Source organism: Astatotilapia calliptera, chromosome 11 (genome assembly GCF_964374335.1).
Source record: "Astatotilapia calliptera chromosome 11, fAstCal68.1, whole genome shotgun sequence".
Classification (NCBI taxonomy): domain Eukaryota; kingdom Metazoa; phylum Chordata; class Actinopteri; order Cichliformes; family Cichlidae; genus Astatotilapia; species Astatotilapia calliptera.
Genome location: NC_137432.1, coordinates 14,047,806 through 14,071,342, shown reverse-complemented (window position 1 = coordinate 14,071,342; position 23,537 = coordinate 14,047,806). Strand labels below are relative to the sequence as shown.

Here is a 23,537-nt window from a genome sequence, read left to right as displayed (position 1 = left end):
AAACAGAAAGCAAACAAATATGTTGATCTGCGTGTCAAATCCAGAGTAACACGCTGCAGTCTAGATGTACATAAGTCAGTTTCTTGCCTCAACACCTTTCTAGCCCCCTCACCTTGCTTTCCTGGTTTCCATAGGCCAGTATTTGGAGACAGTCTGTGGTGATGGCCAGAAACTTGACATTGGTTTTGCTGAGCAGAGCCACCATTTTCTGTAGCCCGCCAGCTAAACGAACAGCCATCTTGGCTCCTTCCTGGTGCAGGAGAAGGTTGTGGAGGGTGGTGATGGCATAGAACAGGATAGAGTCCACTGGTGAACTGCAGAAGAGAAGATTACTCAATTACTGGAAAATTACTAACAGATATACAGATGAAGTTTCTCTGCTGTCCTTCCTCTCCACAGTCTCAGTGAACTGAGACAATTTCTTCATGTCAGCTTTGGCCAAAAATCATGGTGTGATGATTTCCTTGTCTCTGATCAAAACATTGCTCTGCTTCATGCACTGGTGAGCTTAAGTACAGCAGACAAATGTAGACCCAGAGGGGAAGGGGGAAAAGTATGCCTCCACTCTCCTCCTACATACCCCAGCATTTTAACTAGAGCTGGTATTCCTCCTGACTTGAAGATAGCCAGCAGTCCCTCTCTGTGATGGGAAAGGTTGTGCAGTGTTCCTGCAGTGCAGCGAGCTGTTTCCACATCGTTTGTGTTCTGCATGGTCCTCACAATAGCAGATACCATCTGAGGTGAGCGCATGATAGCGTGGCGAGAAGCTTCTTTCTTTGAAAGCTGGTTAACCATCACTGCTGCTTTGTTTACTACAACCTGGAAGGGATGAAAACTAACATTAGCGAATCATATCAAAGAGGACAAAATTACTTCTGAGACAGTTCTGAGCCACAAACATATTCACCTGGTCCTCATCATTGAGAAGTTTGGTGAGCTCTGGTATTGCTCTTGTTGCCAGCTCAGCATCATCTTGATAGTTGATCAGATTGACCACAGCATGTTTGAGCATTTGTGACGGCTCTGCCAGCCTCTGGACATTGGTGGGGTTTGCTGCATCATACTGTGTAGAAGGGATCTGCATGCCCTCCTCAAGAGTCTCTGGGAACATTGCTGCACGAACCCGCTGGGCACGTGTCATGGCGTACTGACCATCTAGGTCTGAAAGCAAACAAGACCAGCTTTGTATGATTTGCAAACGGGTCACCTGTGACCTTCCTTGAAAAGATCACCAGCATTATAACCTACCTTGTACTTGCTCTTGGGAGAAGTTCTGGTTGAAACCCTGCTCCCACTCATACATGACCTGATTGCTGTCAACATCATCTTCCTCAGGGTTGCCCTTCCCACTGAGGGATGGAGCAGTTGTGGTGGCCCCTGAGTGGATGCCTGAATCCAGGTAGGACTGTTGCTGCCAGTGACTGACTGCTGCCTTACGGTCTGGCTCCATGGCCATGTCTAGTTCCATCAGATCAGCTGGAAAGAGAAAAGCATGCATTCAACAAAAGGTCTATTCTGTAATTTCAAAGGATGTGTAGAGTTACAGACTTTAAGTGATTAATTCCAACTATCCAATTTTGTCAAAGGCTTGAGCTTTTCAAAGACATGGCTGACTTTAAAAGTAATAACAGTGGTGTGCTGATGTCACAGGGTGAGTGCATCAGCAATGGTTAATAGCCTCTGCAGTGAATAGATTTCTGTCCTACTATTATTTTCCAGTGTTTTCATAATTCAGTGTAGTAGGGTTTACCAGTAAAAGACTCCTGAAGCATGAAGTTGGATTTTACATGTGCCCCAAGTTTCAAATTGAAATCAATAACTAATTCAGCGTGCTTTAATGGCAACATAAATCTCTACCAAGCCAAGCTGTAATTTTGGTCTGCTGCAAAGTTTAATACACTGCATGTGTGACTGAGGAAGAAGCAAAGGGTGGGAACTTAATTAAGGGGGACTCAAACTCACCCTGGGAAGCCATGTTCCTTTCTCAAACCGTGGCTGACACAGCTTCCTGATCTGTAACAGGAAAAAAAATAAATCATTTCAGCTATGCAGCTACCTTCTCTACACCATTCACAACCATTAAATCACCGACCATTTTACACTAAACACATATACAAGACCACAGCAGATGTAAACGCAGAGAAAAAAATTAGACTGAAATTAATAGAAGTTTAAAAAAAAAAATAGAGTCTAGAGAAGTGACTTTCCAGTGCTTTCTTTCCTGTCTCCTCCCGTTCTTGGGTTTCCTCTTCCCTTTTAAGCCAGTCGTGCAAACAGCAACACACACAAGGCTACCATTAAATGTAGCTGCTACCAACTGGTGGCAGCTACATTTAATGGTGAGGAAGGACAGGGGAAGTAGAGCACTGGGTGGAGAAAGGAGGCAGGGGTGGGAGGGGGCATTCACATTCCTGCACTTGCTTTGAAGCTGGAAACGCTCTGCAGGAAAGTAAACACTGGCAATGGCAGGAGAAGGGTAGAGCAGGCAAACGGGGATTAATTTGGGGGGAAAAAGCACGGCAAACTGAGAGAGGCATTTTCAATTCATACTCGAAGATAAATGTTATGGCAGGAAAGCATAAAATGGAGACTGGGGAAAAGACCTAAGAAAATATCTGCTAAAATGAGACATAAACAGGGGCTGTGTATCCATGGAGTCTCAAATCCTTTCATGAAACCCTTTCAAAAGTACACCTGTGGTTATGGAGCAGAAAAATGAGAGACCAAATCCCTTTCAAATCACCACATAAGTTCAGGCACGCTCTAATACCAGAGGCGCACAAAGCCATAAATTAATTCTGGTAAAGAAAGCACAGGTAGTTAAAACCATAGCATTTCCTCAACTACATCAACAAAAATAGATAAACAAAGTCTTGTTACCACCAGAGTCTCTTCCCCCTGGTGGCCATTAGAAAGAAGGCATGTTTCAGTCCCTCAGTGTTTGATTCACCCTCAGACCTGGAAGCTGTGTCCACATGAAGCACACCCTTCTCTCCTGCATGACTGAACATAGTCACTTCAATCTTTACACAACTGCAGATTTAGGTCAGTCAAACTAACAGTGCTAATCAAAGTAACCTAATTTTTCACAAAAAACATTTTAGATTTTCAAATTACTCAAATTGTGAGCAAGCTTTCCTTACAGCAAAAGGTGTGTGTCAGATTTAGTTCTTGAAAAAAATATTTAAAATGAATGCAAAAAATATTTGACATAGTTTGCCTACTTATTTGTATTTTGTCAACTAATGTCCAGTGACAGTCATATATGAAGGAAAGATTTTCTTTCTAGTTGTAGCTCATTTCTGCAGAGCATTAGACGGCTTTAAGTTCCACTTCTGGGAGAAAATGTCATAACATTGTTATGAATGTACTACATTACAGAGAAATACAAATAACGTTTTAAACACCATTACTGATACTAACAAATTGGCGATGACTGTGTCATGGACACCAGCAAGAAGGTTAACACAACTCTCTGCTGAGTTAGAAAGTCACCTTCGAGTCTTTCTTCCTCTCAATGATCCCAGGCTAGAATTCATCATTTAATTACAATCCAATAACCACAGAATCAGCTGATTAAAGACTAATGTTTGTGTCTGAATGATGCTACTTTCGGTGGACTAACCAACATACCGTAGCTTGTTTTAAACCTTAAAACTAAGATTCTTCTTGTTGATTACGATCTAATCTTTTAGGGGGCAGTTCTCTCTCACACACTCTCTCACTCACACACACTCACACACACACACACACACACACACACACACACGTTTTGATTACAGGCCTGTGGACTGTATTTATCTGACAGCAGTAGAGAATTTGGGTTGTTTTTAATCAACTCTCTAGTCATCTAGATGTACACATATTTGTAGATTGTACTCTGTGTACAAGTGCCCCAAAAAGTACATAATACACTCTGTATATACACTCTGCTAAAAATACCTAGTTTAAAATCAAACAAGAAAAACAGCAACACATCACCATAAGCTTGAGTTTAATAGCTTTTCTTCCCAGCAAGTTATGCTAAAAAAAAAAGATGACAAAAGGCCAAATGGAAGACAAATTCGCAGCAGTGGCAGACAAAAAAAAAGGCAGTCCAGTATGAATGCCAGTGAGTGTGTAGGAGTTGCTTGGGTTCAGTGGCTGCCAACATGCAAATATACTCAAGGACAGTTAAACTACTGCTCTGAATTACTTTCCTCCTCAACCACACCACCTTAGCTCAGCTGTATCATTAAAACCTGATCTTGAGTCATGCTCCAAGACTGCTGCTTCTAACCACAAAGGCACCAACTCAAATTCACTGTTCACACGCCATCCTCCCGCCATTGTAGTCCTGCCCTCACATAACCCAGCTTGCTCCTAATGGGAGCCACATATCCCATACAAATCAGACATACAATCAAAGCACATAATGGAACAATTTATGATTCACACTGGTGGAAAAGTGGTTCTTTACAACTGGCTTTGGAAACTGAGCCAGTAGTTTTTTGTGATGGGCTAAACAAGCAAAGTCTGGCATTAAACTGTGGTTCACAAATGGCAGCCTTACCCTAAAGTCACTATAAAGAACAACAAAAAAAAAAAATCATTACAGTATGCGTTCCTAGATTTCAAACCGGCCACAAAAATCTGAACAGGTTTCTTTGAAGTCAGATGTGAAATCCAATATGTAGTCGTGCCTGGTGGAGTTGAAAGCCACAAAATTGAAACCAGATGACAAATGAGTGACACACTAGTCACCAGAGTCGGATGACTGTCTTGTGTAATATACAGTACGTATACAGAATAAATTCAGTTCTATGTACCCCAAGAGAGCTGAAGGAACAGAGGAAGTTATATTCCATAAGTCTTCTAGGCAGATATCACAGAAAAGAGAACAGAAATATCGAGAATCATGCGCTGGTGAAGTTACGATAGGTTCCAGGTCAACATTCAAACAACAAGGTTTAGACTGCTGCAGCACAGGACTGATTTTGGGAACAGTGACTGTGACACTGTCCTGATAAATAGTGAGAAAACATGCTGCTCAAAAAGAGAAGCAATGTTCATTAATGTTTAATTGACATAACATAGTGAAACATTGTTTTAAGGAGCTGGCCAGAGAACAAACTGTTCCAACAGGCTGCCTCTAGTCACTGCAGAGAGAGAGAGCAGATCTGAGTATCCAAATAGATCTGAATGCCATATTGCTTAATTTTTATGGTGCATAAAAAAATAAAGAAATGAGTGAAGGGAATTAAAGAACAAGTGTTCAAGAGAGGACTTGATTTGTTTCACATGGCAGAACCTCAACTCTTTGAACCAGCAGGACGTCTCCACATGTAGCTCTTAATTGCACCGAAGGCATCTCAGTGAGGAAGAGGGACTAAGCCAGATGACTGACAGCGTTCACAAAGAAACCTAACCAACAAATAAATCAAGATGTGAGCCGCTAGTTAGTCTACGAAAGTCCACTGTGGCACCTTGTAAAATGTCACTAACAAAAACAAAAAATATTTTTCTGAACAATGAGAAAATTTCATCTGGTAATACTGGCGCTACGAACTCTACATGATTTATTCACACCGGGTTTCTTTGCTTCAGCATATTCATCAACCTTGCATGCCACTGAAACTCAGGTGCCCTACTTTTGCACTGATGTAAAGACTGACACAGTCAAAACGTGACTGAACATTTCCATAACATTAATCTAAACATCAAGTTTCTGTGCGTTGTAGTCAGAGCTTCTAGCCGTCCATGGGTGTTAGTACCTACTTGTTCCACATTTTATAACTGTTGGCCTTCGCTCTGTTGATAAAGTACACAGCCAAATATAGTCCAAATGCAATGGGGAAAAGAATTGAAAAACTAGTAACAGATATTTGTTCGTGTCCATTTAATTCAAGACCCTACTGCATACTGCTCTCCATTTCACTGTTTAGGTCTTTACCATGTCCCTGTGGTCTGGACTAGGGTATCAATTTTAAAGACGCTACAATGAAGGGGCTGCAGTCCCCACAGTACACTGTACAAAAGGTATTTGCTTATCACAGTGGAAACTTTCTCTTCAGTCACATCCTGTGATGGTGGGGCACCAACACAACCCATTTACTCTTTTTTTTGGTCACTGTCTGGAACCCTGTTCAGTCTTTTTCAGTCTTCATTTGTGAAAAACTAAATAAACCAAATCATATCCATTTGTCCCCAACTGAAATTCAAAGCAGCCAATTAATCCCATTTCCTGTTCCCCAGGGGGGGACTTCAGGTGAGCTCAGAGGCCAGTGACATGATGTCATTAGAGGAAAGAAGAAAAAAAACATTCAGTTTTTCTTGCTTCTGAAGGACAGGGGCTTTAATTTATTTCCCTGCCATTTAATAATCATAAAAAATTTCAACATGGAAATTTGTAGTTTTTGTATTTTCAAAGAAATGCCTTTCTTAAATACAAGACAACAAATTAGGCAAACCCATCTGACTCCTGCATATGCACTTACGTTAAAAACAAACAAACAAGTAAAACAAAACAAAAAAAAATAGTTCAATGCATCCATATGCGTAAATGACCCAAACAAGCTGTATTATCGGCACAGGCAGAAAGATGGGAGCTGCCACCGGCTTAGCACATAATGTGCAGGGTCAGCAGCACTCACTGCTGCCTGCCAACAATGCAAGAATGCCTGCAGCCGCTGCAGGGCTTTTTCTGTGTATCACCGGAAAAGTGATGGACGCCTGTGGACAAACACGAAAAATACCCATGGAATTTGGGTTACTTTCCCTATTAGTTCGTTTAATATTTACAATCGCAATTCAAGCTGTAAAATAGGGCGCAGTGTGTACAGAGCGTGCAATCACTTCCTCTCAGTGTCTCATCACATACGCAAGTTTATGGAAAATTGATCAGTAATATCGTTTATTAAACGAGCGCGCTTAAGTCCACCTCAGACAAACACAAAGACCGGCAATGACAGACAGAAAAAGTACAATATTAGGTCATGGCAATGCCACTGGAAAGGCCGTATAGTCAAGTGGATGACCTCAAAACCACTACCGCTCTCGTATGTAACCCACACCCACGTTTTTCAGCTTAAAATTTTCAGTGCGTCGTCAGAAGAAAATGTTGCTGACGAGATGACGGGTTTGTAAGATTTGTTCCGCTGTGTACTGGGTCGGGGATTTCACCGAGGGACCGCAGAAGTACACAAGGAGAGAAAACGTTCAACAAATTCAAGAAAAACAGATGAGGGATGCATTCAAAATAAAACCAGTTTAGTTTCACGTGAACGAAAGGAAAACAAATCTGGAGCGGCTGGACGACAACATCCTTTTGTGAGCAGTCTTTCTTGAAAAATTAAACCTCCATTAATGGTATGTAAACACACCTCCAAGCCAGCACCTGTGCCGCCTCCGCAGCGCACTGGACGGACAGCTTTTATTCCACAGAAGGCTGGGGAGCCGTTTTGTGTCGGGGAGGATGACGTCCCAACTTTTCCTCATTAAACACCCGCCTGTCCCTGTTCCTACCAGCTCCACTCTGGCACCCCGTTAAAACCTGAACACTTCACGCAAATCTAACGAGAGCCGCTATCCAAAAAGGTCCAAGTAAGCGTGCCGCTGCCCCCACCCCTCTCCTCCTCCTCCACAGCTGCTGGCTGCCTCTGACTTTCTTGCTCCAACACCACTGACTCAAATTTCACACTCTGGCTCCTCCTCGTCTTCCTCCCAAAGCACCACGGCTGGGAGGAATTTTTCGGTCTTTGTTTAAAAGGACGAGTGGAAAACACACTGGAGCCCACGACCTAAAATAAACTTTTTTAAACAATTTAAAATCGACTTATTTTTTTCTTAAAGATAGACCACTCTACCAGAAATCGGCTTTACTTAACACCAGGTTTAAACCAAGTTTTTCAAAATACGCACTAAAACTTCAGACAAAACATCTGCGCTAACGTTTACGTGTTTCATACCCCGACTAACCGTCATTCGCAACTTTAACGAGTAACTTTACGCCATAAAACAACGGAATCCACCGTATACCGAGCTTTCAGACCGGTTGCATCTTTATCTTCAGCTCAGTCTGTTAAAACTAAAGCAGCTGCAAAAAACAAAAAAACAAACGACCCACAGACGACACTCAACTCGAGCAAACATGAGTCAGAATAGTGGAATGTAGCCAACTAATAGTTAGGCTAACATCTGCTAACGTAAACTACTAAAACACGCTAGGAAACGCCATCGTCGTGAACTCCCGAAATCCCACTTACGGTTTCCAAATAACTGGGCGGCAATTGATCCGTGGCGTAAATCTGGCTATTGTAAACAACTGCTTATAATGCCGAACACAAACCACGTGCTATTAAAGAGTCAACCAGTGTCGTCGGTAAAACAGTTATGTTCCCATTAGGCGGTGGCTGGCATATCCCCAATATATGCCGCGAGAGCGACGGGCTCGCTCGCTCGCTAGCTTGCGGCGGCGGCAGCAGCAGCAGCAGCAGCATCCCCCGGCCGGTCCACACACAACAACAGTCCTCATTCCTGCTGGCATTCAGAAAAGACAGAAACTGAGTGGTGCCGATAGTTTGAATGTTGAAGCCTACCCTTGTCAACACAGCAAGTCCGTCCACTCGGGTCCTGGAGAGTAAAAAAAATACTCTGAAATGGAAAAAGTCGAGGAAAAAATTGAAGCCGAGCGTCAGCGGGGAGCCCTCGTCCGCTCCCTCCACAGGCAACTGAAACCGACTTGGCCGGAAAAGCAGAGACTGGAAAATGTAAGATGGCGGCATGTTTATATAGACCGGAGAACACCTCGAGTGCACCCATATCCTGCCGTGAGCTCGGATAAAGTAGAAACTGAAGCCATATTTTATCTTTATTTCGTCTGACGTTTACGCACTTCTGTATATATTTACCAAGCTCGATAGCTACACGCGTTGGTTGTGATAAATACTTTATTTTTTAGGGTAAAGCTAGCCAAATTCCACATCTGCACGAGTATGAATACACAATGGAATGAAGTTCCGGCTGACTCGAAAAGGGAAATCCGATTCCTTTCCCCCGAGTTAAATCTCATGGACTCTGGAAACATAGGATAATTTCCTTTAGCGTACAAAGTCATACATTTGTCACCTTTGTCTATACAGACTGAGAAATGAAGGCCTTCATTGCTCTTACCATCACCAGGTCCCTGCTCAAAAGACAAAAAAAAATGGAAAAATTGAGCAAACCAACTTAAAAAACAACCCAAAAAACAACACCCCCCCCCCCCCCACACACACACACACACACAAAACAGAAATCAAAACGAATTAAATTAGACAAAATGACAAATTCTAATTCAATATATGTTCAGAGAGACAACATCCGCATTTTGCCCAAGCCATTGTTGGTTTCTTTGCATTTTAAATAATGTCAGGAGACAAATTGTGGCAAACAAAACACACATTTAGACTAGGTAATGTAAAGAAAATGTCAGTGAGATGTTTTCTTAGTTTCCTTAACAAAAGATTGTAAGATATATGTGACACGAGGTGCTGGCTTTGCTGTACTTTGCTGTAAACTAAATGCTCAACAAACAAGCTAATGTTTGTGGTCTTTCTTTTATGAAACTGCTTATGTCCCCGGGCATAAAACAGACCTCACTGGGCAAGTTGGAACACCTCTCATTGGCTTTCCTGTGTTCTGTTCAGTGATGTCTGGAAGGCTCATGACTTGTTTGTGAATACCACCAAATCTCACATATGCAGAAAATATAAAAAGTGATTAATGTGGTTTTCATATTTAAGTTGGAAAAAATATGAGATCAGCCAATTAATCACATTAAAGTCATAACTGATCAAACAATGTGGGCATTGCTATAACAGAATTACTTCTTATAAATATTGTAGACTTAGATTAATCATATTTCCTGAGTCCATTAGAACGCACATTCAGCCATTAAAATTATTAGTGATCTATGGGCATCGCCAAGGTCCTTCAAGTGAGTAGTCTGATCTTTCCTTTATTCTGAGATCACAGAGTTGTGGCTGTTAATTTTCAGATCACTTTCTATTTGGCTCAATAATAAGTAACTTGGTGGATAGGCCACATAGGAAATTTAAATATGCTTTGCAAGTCCTCTACTCACTGTTCGGTCCCTTAATCTCCACGTTATGAAAGCAGATAATGTACCTTTTCAGTACCCCTTCATTCTGCAGGTAGCAATGTCATGGGCAAACAAAGGTAAATCCTTTCCTGTGAACTGCCTACAGGCTATTTCATTAACCTTTATTTACAGTGCGTGGGTGGAATAGGTTACTGAAAGCCAAACTCCAATTGAAAACAGTCAATGCAGTGTCCCTGAATAGGATGCATGGGAATGAAATCAACAACAGAGCCAATACGTACACAATATATGAGCGCATCACCTAAAATGACTCCACCCTGTGTCATCTGATTGCGACACAGACAATTACAGTACCAGCGTGTGATTGATTTCATTTGGAATAGCTTTCAAACCACAGTGACAATTACTGCTGCCACTCACTGTTATATATAGCCACAAAGTTTGAAATCTGATGACTGTGCTTCTTGGCAGTCACATTATCTCACAGGTGCGTGCTCATGCAGCCGAAAAAGGCACAAAATCACGAAAACAGGATGACGAGACATTCAGATTTTCTAATTATACTCCAAAACACATATCAGTGGAAAGGCAGCGTAATTATTGTTTAGGTGACAGGCTTGTGATTTCTATTTCCATTTAACTATGGGTTCCTCCAGGAGGGCTTTTAACCTCCAACATCTCCACAACATACAATTAATATCAAACATGATGCGTGGTTGTGGGTGCAGATGTTGAAAAGAGCAATCTGTGAGAAAATACATTAAAACATATCACAAAAAGCCCTCTTTGAACAAGAGATACAATGGTACAATGCAATGTCTGACATAACATGCTTGAGTTAGATGGCATCCCTACATTAAAGCCTTCACTTGCTTACAAGTACACTCTTGTAAAACAGGTTGTATTTGTGAACTCCTTCATTAAAAGTCATACCTGCTTTTGGATTTATATAGCGTGCACAACCTAAACAGAGCCCTTCTAAAAATACAACTCTCCTAAAAACCAGTGTGAAAATCCAGCTGTTTATGTTGCCGGTGATTTGTGGTTAACTGAGTCAGAAATCCAAGAATTAATTGATTTAGACAGGCATCACTAAAATCAGAGGAACATATGTTAGTGTGAGTACAAGATGATATTTCTTGTACTGTAGTTTGTTTGGGTTTTTTTGTTGTTGTTGTTTTGCATGAATAAAAATGCAAATTTTCGCTCCACAGGCCCTTCAAAATGTTAATGTCTGTATAATAGATTCATTATTTCATTTTTATCAGACAATACCAATAGTCACAATTTAAGCCCAGTAAATAAACAAAACATAGCGTATCCTTGTCAAATTAAGGCAACAGGGAACTGGAAGTGCTTCACATGTGCTGGGTTTACCTTACAGTTTAGTTTGACCTCTAGGTCCAGGTAAAGGGTTAAAAAATATATTTGCCATCTGTAAAAAAAAAAAAAAAAGTCAAAGATCAAATGCATTTGAAACGCAATCTCTTGATTTAGTGTATCTCTGGAAAAGCTATTGATCATTAAATACTATCACTTTTTATTATTCTTGTTTTAAAATTAATCTCATGATGCAAGAAAACAAGCAAGATCACATCCATTCGTTTATTTAATTAAACAGTTCACACATGTACAGCTGCTGGGATACATATAAGCAGTCTTTCTGTTTGCTCCCAGACTGTTCAATTTACACCTGTCTATCACACCTCCTGTCAAAATGAACTTGAAAGCATTTCAATATTGAGCGTAACGAACAGTTTATAAGCAGCGTTGGGACGTGTCAGCTGTGAATCTGTGATTGTGTGCAGGTGACAGCAAGGTGGAGTGACAGACACAGCAGCGCAGTTCAAACGGTCACTTTCTGGTACCTAAACAGGACATCGGGTGATCAGCAGGGAGATATAACACAGTAATGTGTGGTGGTTTTCCACTTCACATTAAGGCAGTTTAATTATTTATTTGTCCATGGGTACCACTTACCTGAAGAAGGATGTGTACCCGTATTTTATTTTTAAGAAGGACTCAAGTAATGAATCTACAGAGAAATGCGGGTCACCTTCAATCCTCTCTGTCCTGGTTTATCACCAGAGAACTCTCTATCGTGACACATGAGGTTAAACGCCCAGTTTTGCTTGATCCTGGAGGGATCCTGCCAAAGATTAATCCATAATGCCTGTGAAATGGCCCTTCATCCAACAAGCTGTGCTGAAAAAAACACAGACTGTTGTGTTCCCAAACACGCTGTGGCTCTCCAATGACCCAGTGCTGCACCACTTCAGGGAGCCCACACAACACTTGTTCTTCCAGCTGGAGAGGCCGTTTCATTTTCCGCCCTGGCAGCACGAGGAGTTCGCTGAGTATTTACACCTGCAATTCATTGATAAACGCAGAGCAGCATGGACATCAAGACAGGGTGTTTTAGAGGACAAAGCACATTTTAATTCTAATAACAAATTCTTTTTGTTTGGATGTAAATAGATCATTGGAAAATATAAGGCAGCCTGATAGAATACAATAAAATCACCATCATCATTAGTAGAAGTAGCAGCACTATTGAAACGACGAACATGTTAAGATTAATTTCTACTTGCATTTTATATAGAAATTTAAACGCTCTGTATATTTGCTTGTAATCTACGCCTCTCCAATCCTGCATCATGTCACACTGTGAGGTCAGTTCACAATAATCTGTCCAACTCCTATAATTTTTGGGTGGATTTAGTCAATTGCCGGCAATTAATACACAAATAAGTCCAGCAGTGTTTTTGATCCATTTCAGCAGACAAGTATGACAACAGATTAAACATTATACTACACATAGGGAAAAAAAGAAAAAAGAATGAATGCTTGGCACTAGCGCTTTAATCGAAGCATCAGTTATCCTGACTCGTGCGTGAATGTGACGAAACTGCATGTATGCATACGCAGCTTTTGCTTTGACCAAACACAGGTCAAGGTAATGATAATATAGAGCTCAAGGTGCCAACAGCGACACAAACAAGCACATAAAAACAGGTAGGTCCCAGTCTCCTAGGAGCAGATAGTCACAAGAGACTTGCAGGTCTTGTTCAAGCTCCGTTCTCATTGGCTAACACCGGTGCTGTGTATTCACATACGCATGTGTGTTTGCATTCTTATGCCTGTGTGAACACTTGCATCAGAATTTCTGTGTGCTGCGTTATTTAATTTATGTGCAGGTCTGCTGTATGTGAGCGTAGTAACAAGAAAGACCAGTTTTTTCGTTGGTGTGTTGATCCCAAAATGTGTATTTTGAGGCACATATGATCACGTGTGTCCCTAATTATAATATCTTTTATCAAAAATTCCTCTCTTAATTTTTCTGCTCTTGTTTAACTGAAGAGTTTGGCATCTCGTGGTTATTGGTGAGGAAATGGCACGGCAATAGAAATCACCAAATCCCAGGAGAGCAAAGTGCCACATACACATGCAGTGGCCAAGGCCCGAGGGGTGTGGTTTCTTTCTCTAGCTGTTAAAGAAAGGGGCAGCTCAAAGCTATAGATAGGGGCAGACAAAACAAATACGCCCTCACACACAGGGACACACACACACAGGCACATGCACACACAGCAACAGCAGGTCAGAGAAGGGATACAGACCGGGCCACATGGAAGGAATGTTTGCCTTGGACCGACACTCTCGTGCGGAGGCTGCGACTTATGGCCCTCTTGACACTGAAAAATGGCTCTAACACAGCGGGGCAAACCAAATATACTCTGTCAGTCACTGACCATGTATTTTACACTATAACGCTTTCACTTTGGCCTTTACTTTACAGTGTAGCAGATGCTTATAGCGAGCTTGACAAATTCATTTAAACAAATGTGAAAAATGAAAAAAATTAAATGTCATTTTTATTTTTATTTACTTTTTACAGCGTTAAATACAAAATTGTTTAGTCACTCTATTCACTACAGAATAGTCTGAGGTGATGTTGCTGCTCTCAATTAGTAATAACAATACTAATTTTGTGGTATATTAAAAAACAGCAGGAAGGGTGAAAACGCTCTGCTAACCTGCTCGGTGTTACTCTTCAAACTTGGACAGTTGTAATCCAGTGTGTGAAGAGGAGGAAGAGGAGGATAGAGGAAATCACATCCTAAAAGAAGGTGAGAGGACACTGCATGGACCAGATATTTGACTCAGACTACAGACGGATTATGAGGATTGGGCAGTATAAGCCGATATAGGAAACAATGTGACGGTGGGGCTGACATATGAATGAAGTGAGGCTATGCAGTATAGCATAGTGTTGAGGAGAGACTCTTTTATTTTTTATTTTTTGGTCAGCTACAAGCTCCTGAATCGAAACTGAGCAGAAAGAATGCTTGGGTGCTGAACTAACACAGGAAACAATAGCCTAATTTCCCCACCAGAGCCAAGTGGGATTCAATGTTAACCACAGCAGACTTCAAAGGTGCTCATTTAAACAGCCCGGATGACATTTCACCTGCTTTCCACGAATCCTGTATTATTACAGCAGTAGCCCATGCTCAGTCCCTGCATCTATACTGCATTAGTGGTTGCCATGGTAAAAGTCCTCCATCCCGCATCCATCCTGCACAGACAGACAGAGAGGCACCACTCATACAGATTTCTGCAGGAGGAAATTGAGGATGGGAGAGACAGCTGAGTTACATAGCACTGCTGTGTGATGTACAAGCACTGTGATCTACCTGTAAAACCACGCTGAGATTTCATGCACTGCACTCTATCACGCCTCTACAGAGACGCACGACGTGGCGACGAACACAGCGAGCCAGAGCACTGGGAAGGCCACAGCTCTCAAGTTTCATTGTAGTGTTTCAATGCCATTCGGCTTCTTCTGAATCAATTCTACGGCCCGTCTCTGTTTTATTAAACACAAGGCACACAGAGAGGCAGAGCCGGCTTCTGCTGGATTTCACTCAACACTGCGAATATGTGGTTGACGCGCTAAGCTACCACACTCTTCCCTGATATTTTATTACATCTCGTGATGTCATGCTGAAAAATAAACTCCTCGTGGAGTGATGCTGGAGCCGAAGGGGTTTTAAAGCTCCTAAAAGTCATTTATCAGCTGGATTATCGTCAGCAGCTGCTCATTAAAGCCAGTCACATCTGGATTTATATGCCATTTGTGTCACATCCACAGCAGGGCCTAATGACTAACATTATTATTGTCATATCATTATGAACTAGGAAATAAATTTAACAAGCCATGAGAGGGTGTAAATGTTAGTTTGATGGGAAATAACAAGGGAGTGAAATTCAAAATAGTGCTCTACAGAGATTTTTCTCTTTATTAGTGATTTAGTTTGAAATGCTAAACCCAAAAACATGACTCTGCAAACCTACAATGACTCCAGTCAGTAACTCATGGCACAGCGGCTGCTGATATAAGAGGGAAAAAATATATTGTAAAATAAAAACCCAATAACCATTTTTGCTAAATGGCCTGAAGAAAAAAAAAATGTTTTTGCATGTTTTTAACAAACCGATGTGTAAAGTTCTTCATAAAATATAATTCTGCATGTTTAAAACAGTAGAAATAACAGCGATGTTGACAGTCTAAGTGTCGATTATGATAAAATTTGTCTTAATAATTTCACAAATTGTTACAAATTTCCAATCATTTTATTATACAATAATAAAACGGCACGTTCTAGTTAAAAAAAAAAAAAAAGCTGAAATAAACAGCTCCATCACATTTATCTCAAATCATCTTTCCACGGCATAAAGCAGCATCCTGCATGGCTGCCTCCAGTTCACCTTCAGTTTAATCAATTTAGGAGGCCAATTTTCTCCCAAACCGACATGGACAAGGTTGTTATATCCATCTTATTAGCAGTGAATACTCTATCATTAGCAAATCAATTGCAGTTTCTATTCACAGTTGGAATGGGTTCAGCTGAGAGGGAGCTGAAAAGAATCGCCACCCTCCACCTCGGTGATTCACGCTAACACTGAGCCATACGTAAAGCGAAGAAAACCTCCTCTTGGTGATTGTCCTTAGAAGTTCTCTTGCTCCAAAGCAGCTTATAGACAATATTGTCAAGCTGGCACATAGACGACCTTTAGCATGACTGATCCTGCATAGAGATGAATGAATATATGTGTGTGTGTGTTGGAAATATGTGCGACACAGACATAAAACCAAAAAACTGAAAGACTGAAAAATTGACAGCAGTCAAAAGGGTTACGACACACACACACGAACAGGCCTCATTTAAAGCAACCTAGCTTCAAGATGTTGAATAGTTACCATTAGACAGAAAACACACCTTTAAAATTTTGAGTAATTAACATTCAAAAACAAATCTAAATGCTATCACACACTATGTGCACGTGTTCTAAAATTTAAATTCAATGGAGCAAAAGTCACACTTTATCAAAGGGACAAAGTAATAATTTGTTCCCTTTTAAACCTCACAGAACAACATCTTTAGAGAAGACGCACATTAACTACCGTATACGGCATTACACAACACATGCAACCTTGTGGAGTCCCCCTCTATTGAAATCACTTTCCAAAGACGAAAAAGCAGAAATATGAGGAAAATAAGTGGAATAAAGCAGCTCTTTGACTGGACTTTGACTTCAAGGCCTTGAAGGTATAATCAGATCACAATCGAATTCGCAGTACTTTAGAAAGCTTATCATTTAGTCTATCATAGACCAGGTTAAGTATATACATATAGACATATATAGATTACTTTGCAGTGATAAGGCATACAGAGCTTGATAACAAATCTGAAACATCTAAGTATTTATTATCTGTAGAGATAAGGCATAATATGCACTGTGATAATAAATATGAAAGCTTCTATTGAAATGATTTTAAATTTGATCCCTGTAAGAAGACTGACGAAAAACACGAGTACGTATGTATTAATTTTATTTTTATTCTTGTCAATGCAGTGCTGATCCATGGGAGTAGTTTTAAACCATATTATTAGTATCTGTGTGATTACCTATAAGTATGTAAAATACTGTATAATAATAGTGTAATTTATCAAAACAATCACAGAATCTTTTTAGACAGAAATAGAAAAATGTTGGGCATGAAATTAAACCGTGATGCTTTGTCTAGGAAGTTACGCAATTATGTGAAGAATAAAATGAGCTTAAATGATTTAGTTTGAGCATTAAGAGTAGAAAACCCCCCAAAAAATAATTAAGAGATGACCACAAAGTCACAGCAACGCACTGATGCCACCAAATGAGGTGCATTGCACATGTTAAGCTTCCTGAAAGCCAGAGGGGGAGCTATGCTGTTCAAAGGTACACAGACTATTTATCAGGTACAGTGTTTATGCTTTTTTTATTCTCTCCAAAAACAGTGCAAGACCTGAAAAATCAATCAGTAAGTAATTAATCCATCTGAATACAGTATCAAACAATGTACATAAATAATAATGATAACAATAATATAAAGATGGTGAAAATTACAATTACAAATGCGTACTTCACAATTACTTTTTAATAGAAACTATTTAAGAAATGTTGAATTTCTTCTGTCTTTTGTTAAAAAAAAAAAATCACACTCATATTTTCTGTGCTCAAATGCTCAGCAAGATTACCCTGAATATTATACTATATATAGTAAGGTGTGTTTGCATGTGTTACATATATCAGAAATTAAATACTGCACCGACTGCACTGTATAATACTGGAAATGTCTTTAAAAATACAAATTGTAACGCTTTAATAATATATGGTTGTCAAAACAAACAACAAAACACCTGCAGAGTGAGATTATTCATTTCATTGCAACAACAATGTCACTTTTTCTGTATTATAAAACAATTCATTTTAATGCAGATTGCAGATGATATTCAGGTCCAAGAGCTTTTTAAATGTTGCATACCCAGTGAGATTCAGAAACTGAAACACTACTGGCATAATAATTCAGGCATTTTTATCTGCCGTATATAATAAAAAATGTGTTAAATAACAGATGATCGCAAACAACGATAAACAATCTTATTTTGACCACATGCAAAAAAACTGAGGGCGTTTTAAATGTATAAAATGTCGGTAAATATGTGAGCTGCGACAGTGTCAGCCTCCATGCTTTTAGCAAAAAGATTACACAGCGAATTTGCACAAACTCCACCCTGCTATTGTGAAAAAGTCTCGGGAAACAAATCAGTATCATAAGAAAATTTTAAGTGACAGAGGCATGGTTATGGCTGCCACTTTGGCTGTGTGTCTCACTGACCGTCCGGTTAATCCACTTAAGACACAATGTCCACCGACCTTCTGATCTGACACAATACCTTACACAACGCGCTACTACAAACTCATCACTAAATGCATTTTATTACTTTCCCAGCACACACATACATATAAAATTCTACTTTTTAAATAGAAATTTTAAATATTGTAGAATCCCAAGATGAGAAATTAGCAATAAAAAAACAACAACCCAGGGTCGCAGGGACTTGGCTGTGGTCGGTGTAATTTTTCATGGTGTCTTCTCTCTCGTTCGTTCTCTTTCCATTGCATTTCCTTAACAAAAGCCTCTCTCGCACACAAACATCCACTCCACCGGGGTGACAGACAGGGAGACAAAATGGCTGAATAGTGATGGAGGGGCTACATGTTCCTTTATGTGTCGACTAATCAGCCAGCACTAACATGTGTCAACACTGCACTCGCACCCTCCTCCGAATAGGGACATTGTCCCTCAGAAAGAGGGGAAAAACTAACAATCTTTTCCGACATCCTGACAACGAATGAGAAATAAACAAATAAGAGCTTCATTCATTTATCAGAATACCAACAACGGAAAATATCGGGACAATAACTCTCACAAGGAAATGTCTTTTAGAACAAAACCACAACATTTCCACTGATACTTTTTCTTTCTTTAACAGAAACTCGTCCTCGTATGCTGTGTTTGTATGTGAGCTACCGTTGGAGGTTTTCTAACGACAGCTCCTGTGTGACAGCAGAGGGCTGGCCGACGGCTACCTTTTGAAGCTCGCTGCTGCAGCACTGATATCCTCCACACACGCGCACACATACATACAGTGTCATCAGTATTCTGCTAGACCTGCCTTTTCAAGCTCACTGCAATTTTATTAGTATAATCGACGGCAGACATCATCCTACCTACTATACATGAATAATCCTCTATATACCTGGGTTCCAGGACACTAAAAATAGAGAGGAAAATATCAAGAGACAGCGAGAGAGAGATTTAAAATAAGGAAATAATGAAGGGAAAGACAATAATACGCAACATGCTAGAGTGTCTTTTGTGAGCCTGCAAATTTGAGTCCGTATGTGAGCCAAGCCTATTCGCTCGACCGAGAGAGCAAAAAAAGAAAAGAAAAAAGAGGTGGAGAGATAATGAACCTGTGTCTGCTACTGCTATATGCAATCAGGAACTAACCTTGTGAATAATCAAGGCTTTGCAGGCTCAAGAGAGAGAGGGGGTGAGAGAGGAAAAGAAAGACACAGAGAGAATATAGCGCGAGTCTCTAATCCTATCAGTCCAGTCCATGGTGTGTGTGCATGTGTGTGTCTGCGTATATATATATGTGTGTGTGCACGCTCCCACTGTGAACAGTGAAAAAGTAACCTGGAATCAAAGCCTGAAAGCATCTGGGTTTGTGTTCGTGGAACAACGACAAACCTTCTCTCACTGAGGCCTCCTCTAAGTCTGAATCAGTGTGAGCCGCTCTGAGCCTTCCTCTGCCTCACCACGCATGTCCGGGGTTTTGTTTTGTGCCCGTGTCTGTCACATATCGATGCCGGTGCCTGAAACGGCTTTGTCTTCAGTGCATCGCTGTCATAGCTAAGCGAAAACAAACACCATCGAGTTTGCGTCCAGCGATTATGTTGCTGCTGGTTTGTCCGGGTGGGTCAGGTAGGAGAAGACGGTGACGGTGACACTGAAAATCATATTACGCTAATGAGAAGCTCATAAAACACTTTAAGTAAAAAAAAACAAAAAAACGAGAAGTTTGCTGATTTACTTTAAGAGTGGAATCAATGGCAATGTTACAAGCTTCATAAAGGGAGCTACATGTGTTGCAGGACTGTGTTTCTGCGCTGTGCCGCAATAATATGGATTTATTATTTTATCAGTCACATATATTATTGCGCACTCTCCTTTTCTGCAGCAATAGGATTGGAACAAATCACTTCTGCTTTTCAATTTGTGTGTGCGCGTGTGTGTATTTGTGACAGAACAACAGCTGATGCTGTGGCTAGATGAACAGGAGGTTGCCATCCCCCACTAATGTGCACACAAACATTTTAAGACGCACCGGGTATGCTGTGCATTCCCGTGTGGAGCGCACAACACAGGCGTACCATTTACCTGCTAAGCTGACTGCGACATGCAGAACTACTTATTCCAATCAGTGCATTGTTCGACCTGCACACACGACCTCATACAATACAAGTAATCACAAATACACAAAATAAAAGCCAAATAACACAGTAGTAATCATCTGACGTAAATCGACAGAGCAAACGATGCCGCACGTAAACAGAAACGACAAAGCCGTGGGTTTTGCCTGACGAAGTCGTCCGTTAAAAGCATATTTCTCGCCCTCCATCTTACAGCTGGCTGGCCGACAAGCAGACAAAGACACACTACCGCAGTGTGAAAATATACTGACGTAACTGGCTTCTCTGTGCCTGAGAGCTGGTCTGCATGTGTTTTACAGTGTTTTATGCTTTATGGATGGACGTAAATGTGCATACTGTTGCACAAATTGTGAAAAATGACCTTATGAAAAAAAACTGCAAATTTTCCAAGAGATTTTGAGGATGAAGGAAGTTTCACTCTTCAACCTTCTTCATGTTTTTAGTTGAGATTCTCTGATTTGTGTGTATGTGTATGTCACAGCTGTAGAGCAGGGATAGTCGGGCTCTAACTGTAGCAATCTCAATTTTCAGCATCTCAGTATTTGCTCTGCTTTCCTGGGTGTACCCCACCCATCCCCCTCCTCTCCTCTCCTCTCAGATTATTCACAGTGAAGGTTGTAAATAAAACTGCAGTATTAGATTTTACTTATGGCCATTTTCTTTCTTTCTCACTGTGGTTACTTTGCATTGACAGGCGCTGGATTTTTGGAGGAAAACAACACACCTTTAATTAGAATACTCGACTTGCACATACAACTAAACTCGTCTACTTCCTACCCTTTTCTTCATTTAGCAATTTAGCATTTTCCATCCAGCAGCAAGTACTGCACATGTATTTGTCAAAGATTTAACCGGTTTATGCAGTACAAAGCCTGAATCCCAATCAAAGTAGACATAATGTCAGTAACAGCAGTCGTTTAAATTTGTGGAGTGCAGAAGCTCACCTGGCTGAGGCAGTTGCTAGCAGGTTAAACAGCTGTCTGTACGATGGAGGCCTTCAGAGGGTGAAGCCTCTGCCTCCATTTTTTGACAGGCAAAAGACAAAGACTGGGCCACTGGCTAACGGTTACAATCCAATGCTAGTCAAAAGTAGAAACACAAAGGTGGAGAAAAATTGGAAAAATAGTTAGCCATCTTTGGAGAGGGATGGGAACTCAAAAGAAAAACAAAAAGGAACAAGTGTACAGAGAGAGTTAAGGTGAAAAATAAAAATGAACAGACAAATCTAGAGAGCGGAGACATGCTAGCACTTCGCTGATCAACTTTCAACTTTGAGAGTAGGAGCAACAGATGCAGTGCTGGTGTATTGTGGATGGTATTAGGGTGAGGGACACCCCAAAATCTCCCCCACTGAGTCTATGCATTTGTTTGTGTGTGTGTGTGAGTGTGACAGCAGGGAGCAGCTCAGCCCAGGACGCTGCACGCAGCAAGGGGCCATTAGACATGGTAGGGTGACCCACATAAAAGATGCACAGAAGCACACACATACACAAACTTGCACAAGCATGAAAGTTTTCTTTCTACGGTCAATGTGCCATGATAACCATAAAGCTGGGATTCTTTAACATTGTGTTTAGCATGGCCATTGTCACATGGTTCTCAGGATTTGGTAGGCAACTGCTGGTTTAAAAAAAAGAGCTTCACTATATTCAGCACGGATCCGAAAAACTCCTTTCAGTGATCAGACACATTCGTCCTGCTCAGTTTTTTCTGAATGAAAACTTTTCAAAGTCTATGTGTTCTGCTGTACTTTCGCTTGTGTTGCCATTTAGCACACGCTGCATATGCTCTTGGCACAAAAAGGCTTATTTTTGTAAATCAGCCAGCACTGATTTGTGCTGATAGTGAGGGGTGGAAAAGTGTGGGCTGGACAACACCAACAGCACAAGAAAATACACCTTCAAAATCATTACCTAAGCCTGGACACAGTTTCAACAGGGACTTAGTTCACACACTGATACTGCAGTCCTTTAATTGTGTCTGTGCTTGTATGCATATTTCATCAAGTTGTGTACAATTTTCCTTTGCATGTGTAACATTTGAGCTGCTCCTCTACAATATAGATAGCGAAAAAAGTCTTTTTTGTGACATTTGCATCAAATAATCATGAGAAATATGTATATTAGTAATTTATTTACTTTATGGTTTCAAATGTGTAACATTATAATATAACTGACTTTGTAAACTAAAGTGGCTAAAGTAGTTTTAGTACTACAAATAAGTATTTTAATTTACTTTAGTTTAGGAAGAGGTGTAGGCGATAAATATCTAGCATTTCAGTATTACAGGTGTTTAGGACACTTATGACCACGCTAGATAAACGGAGGCCTGAGGTGTTTATTGAGTGTAAACTGATCAATGGCCCTCTTTCAGTGTACATATAAGGAACCTTTCATGATTATTTACAAACCTAAACCTAACATAAGAAGAAAACAAATCAGGATCCGTGTGCAAACAGTTGATTCATCATTTTAGAAAGTTGCCTCGAGTTCTCCGAGGTGCAGAAATGGTTGGTTGATCATTTTACTTGGTCCTAAGGCGCCTACATGCTGTGAGATTTCAGCAATGCTGCAGTAACTGCACTGCAATCCACAGTCTGCCGCCTAGATCTAATAAACTTGTCTGTGACATTAAGTTGGATGTATGCAGGTTGAAAACCAACTGAAAACGAAGGTTGCGAGACACATCTGCGGTCTCTCCTCTGTTTCCTTTAATCCTTGCAGTCAGTGAAAAACGCATTACTACCGGACACATCATCATCCAAACATCCGAACGACATTTTCTTGTTTCCTGGTCATTTTGCGTGCTTTACCACCACTGATTTACTACACATTTGTCTTCATTCACAAAGCATTTCTGGCTGTGATCCTGAAGGTTGTTTAGTAGACAGCCAGAAATGCTACAAGATATTTATCCTGCATTACTGATTCTGTCTTTATTAGTAGGAATGCCTATTTTTAAGTCTCTATCACTGTGTGAGATATCCATCTTTTAGATTGATACATAGGTACTTTATTGATCCCACAAGGGAAATTATTGAAAAGATGTCATCACAACTATTTCACATAGC

General features: G+C 40.5%; 1 protein-coding gene across 4 annotated transcripts in view; it reads right to left on the bottom strand.

Moving 5' to 3' along the window:
• ctnnb1 (catenin (cadherin-associated protein), beta 1) overlaps positions 1-23,537 on the bottom strand; it is a 39,370-nt gene that overhangs the window by 5,708 nt on the left and 10,125 nt on the right. The window contains exons 1-6 of one of the 4 annotated variants that reach the window (XM_080308249.1): positions 8,577-8,755; positions 1,963-2,013; positions 1,249-1,476; positions 908-1,161; positions 581-819; positions 113-314 (exon numbers count right to left, since the gene is read on the bottom strand). In XM_080308249.1, coding sequence (XP_080164375.1) covers positions 113-314; positions 581-819; positions 908-1,161; positions 1,249-1,476; positions 1,963-1,975 — 936 coding nt within the window. In that variant the 5' untranslated portion in view covers positions 1,976-2,013; positions 8,577-8,755. Of the gene's footprint in view, positions 1-112; positions 315-580; positions 820-907; positions 1,162-1,248; positions 1,477-1,962; positions 2,014-7,361; positions 8,186-8,576; positions 8,756-23,537 lie in introns of those variants that run through there. The other 3 variants (XM_026185493.2, XM_080308247.1, XM_080308248.1) reach the window with 3 other exon arrangements.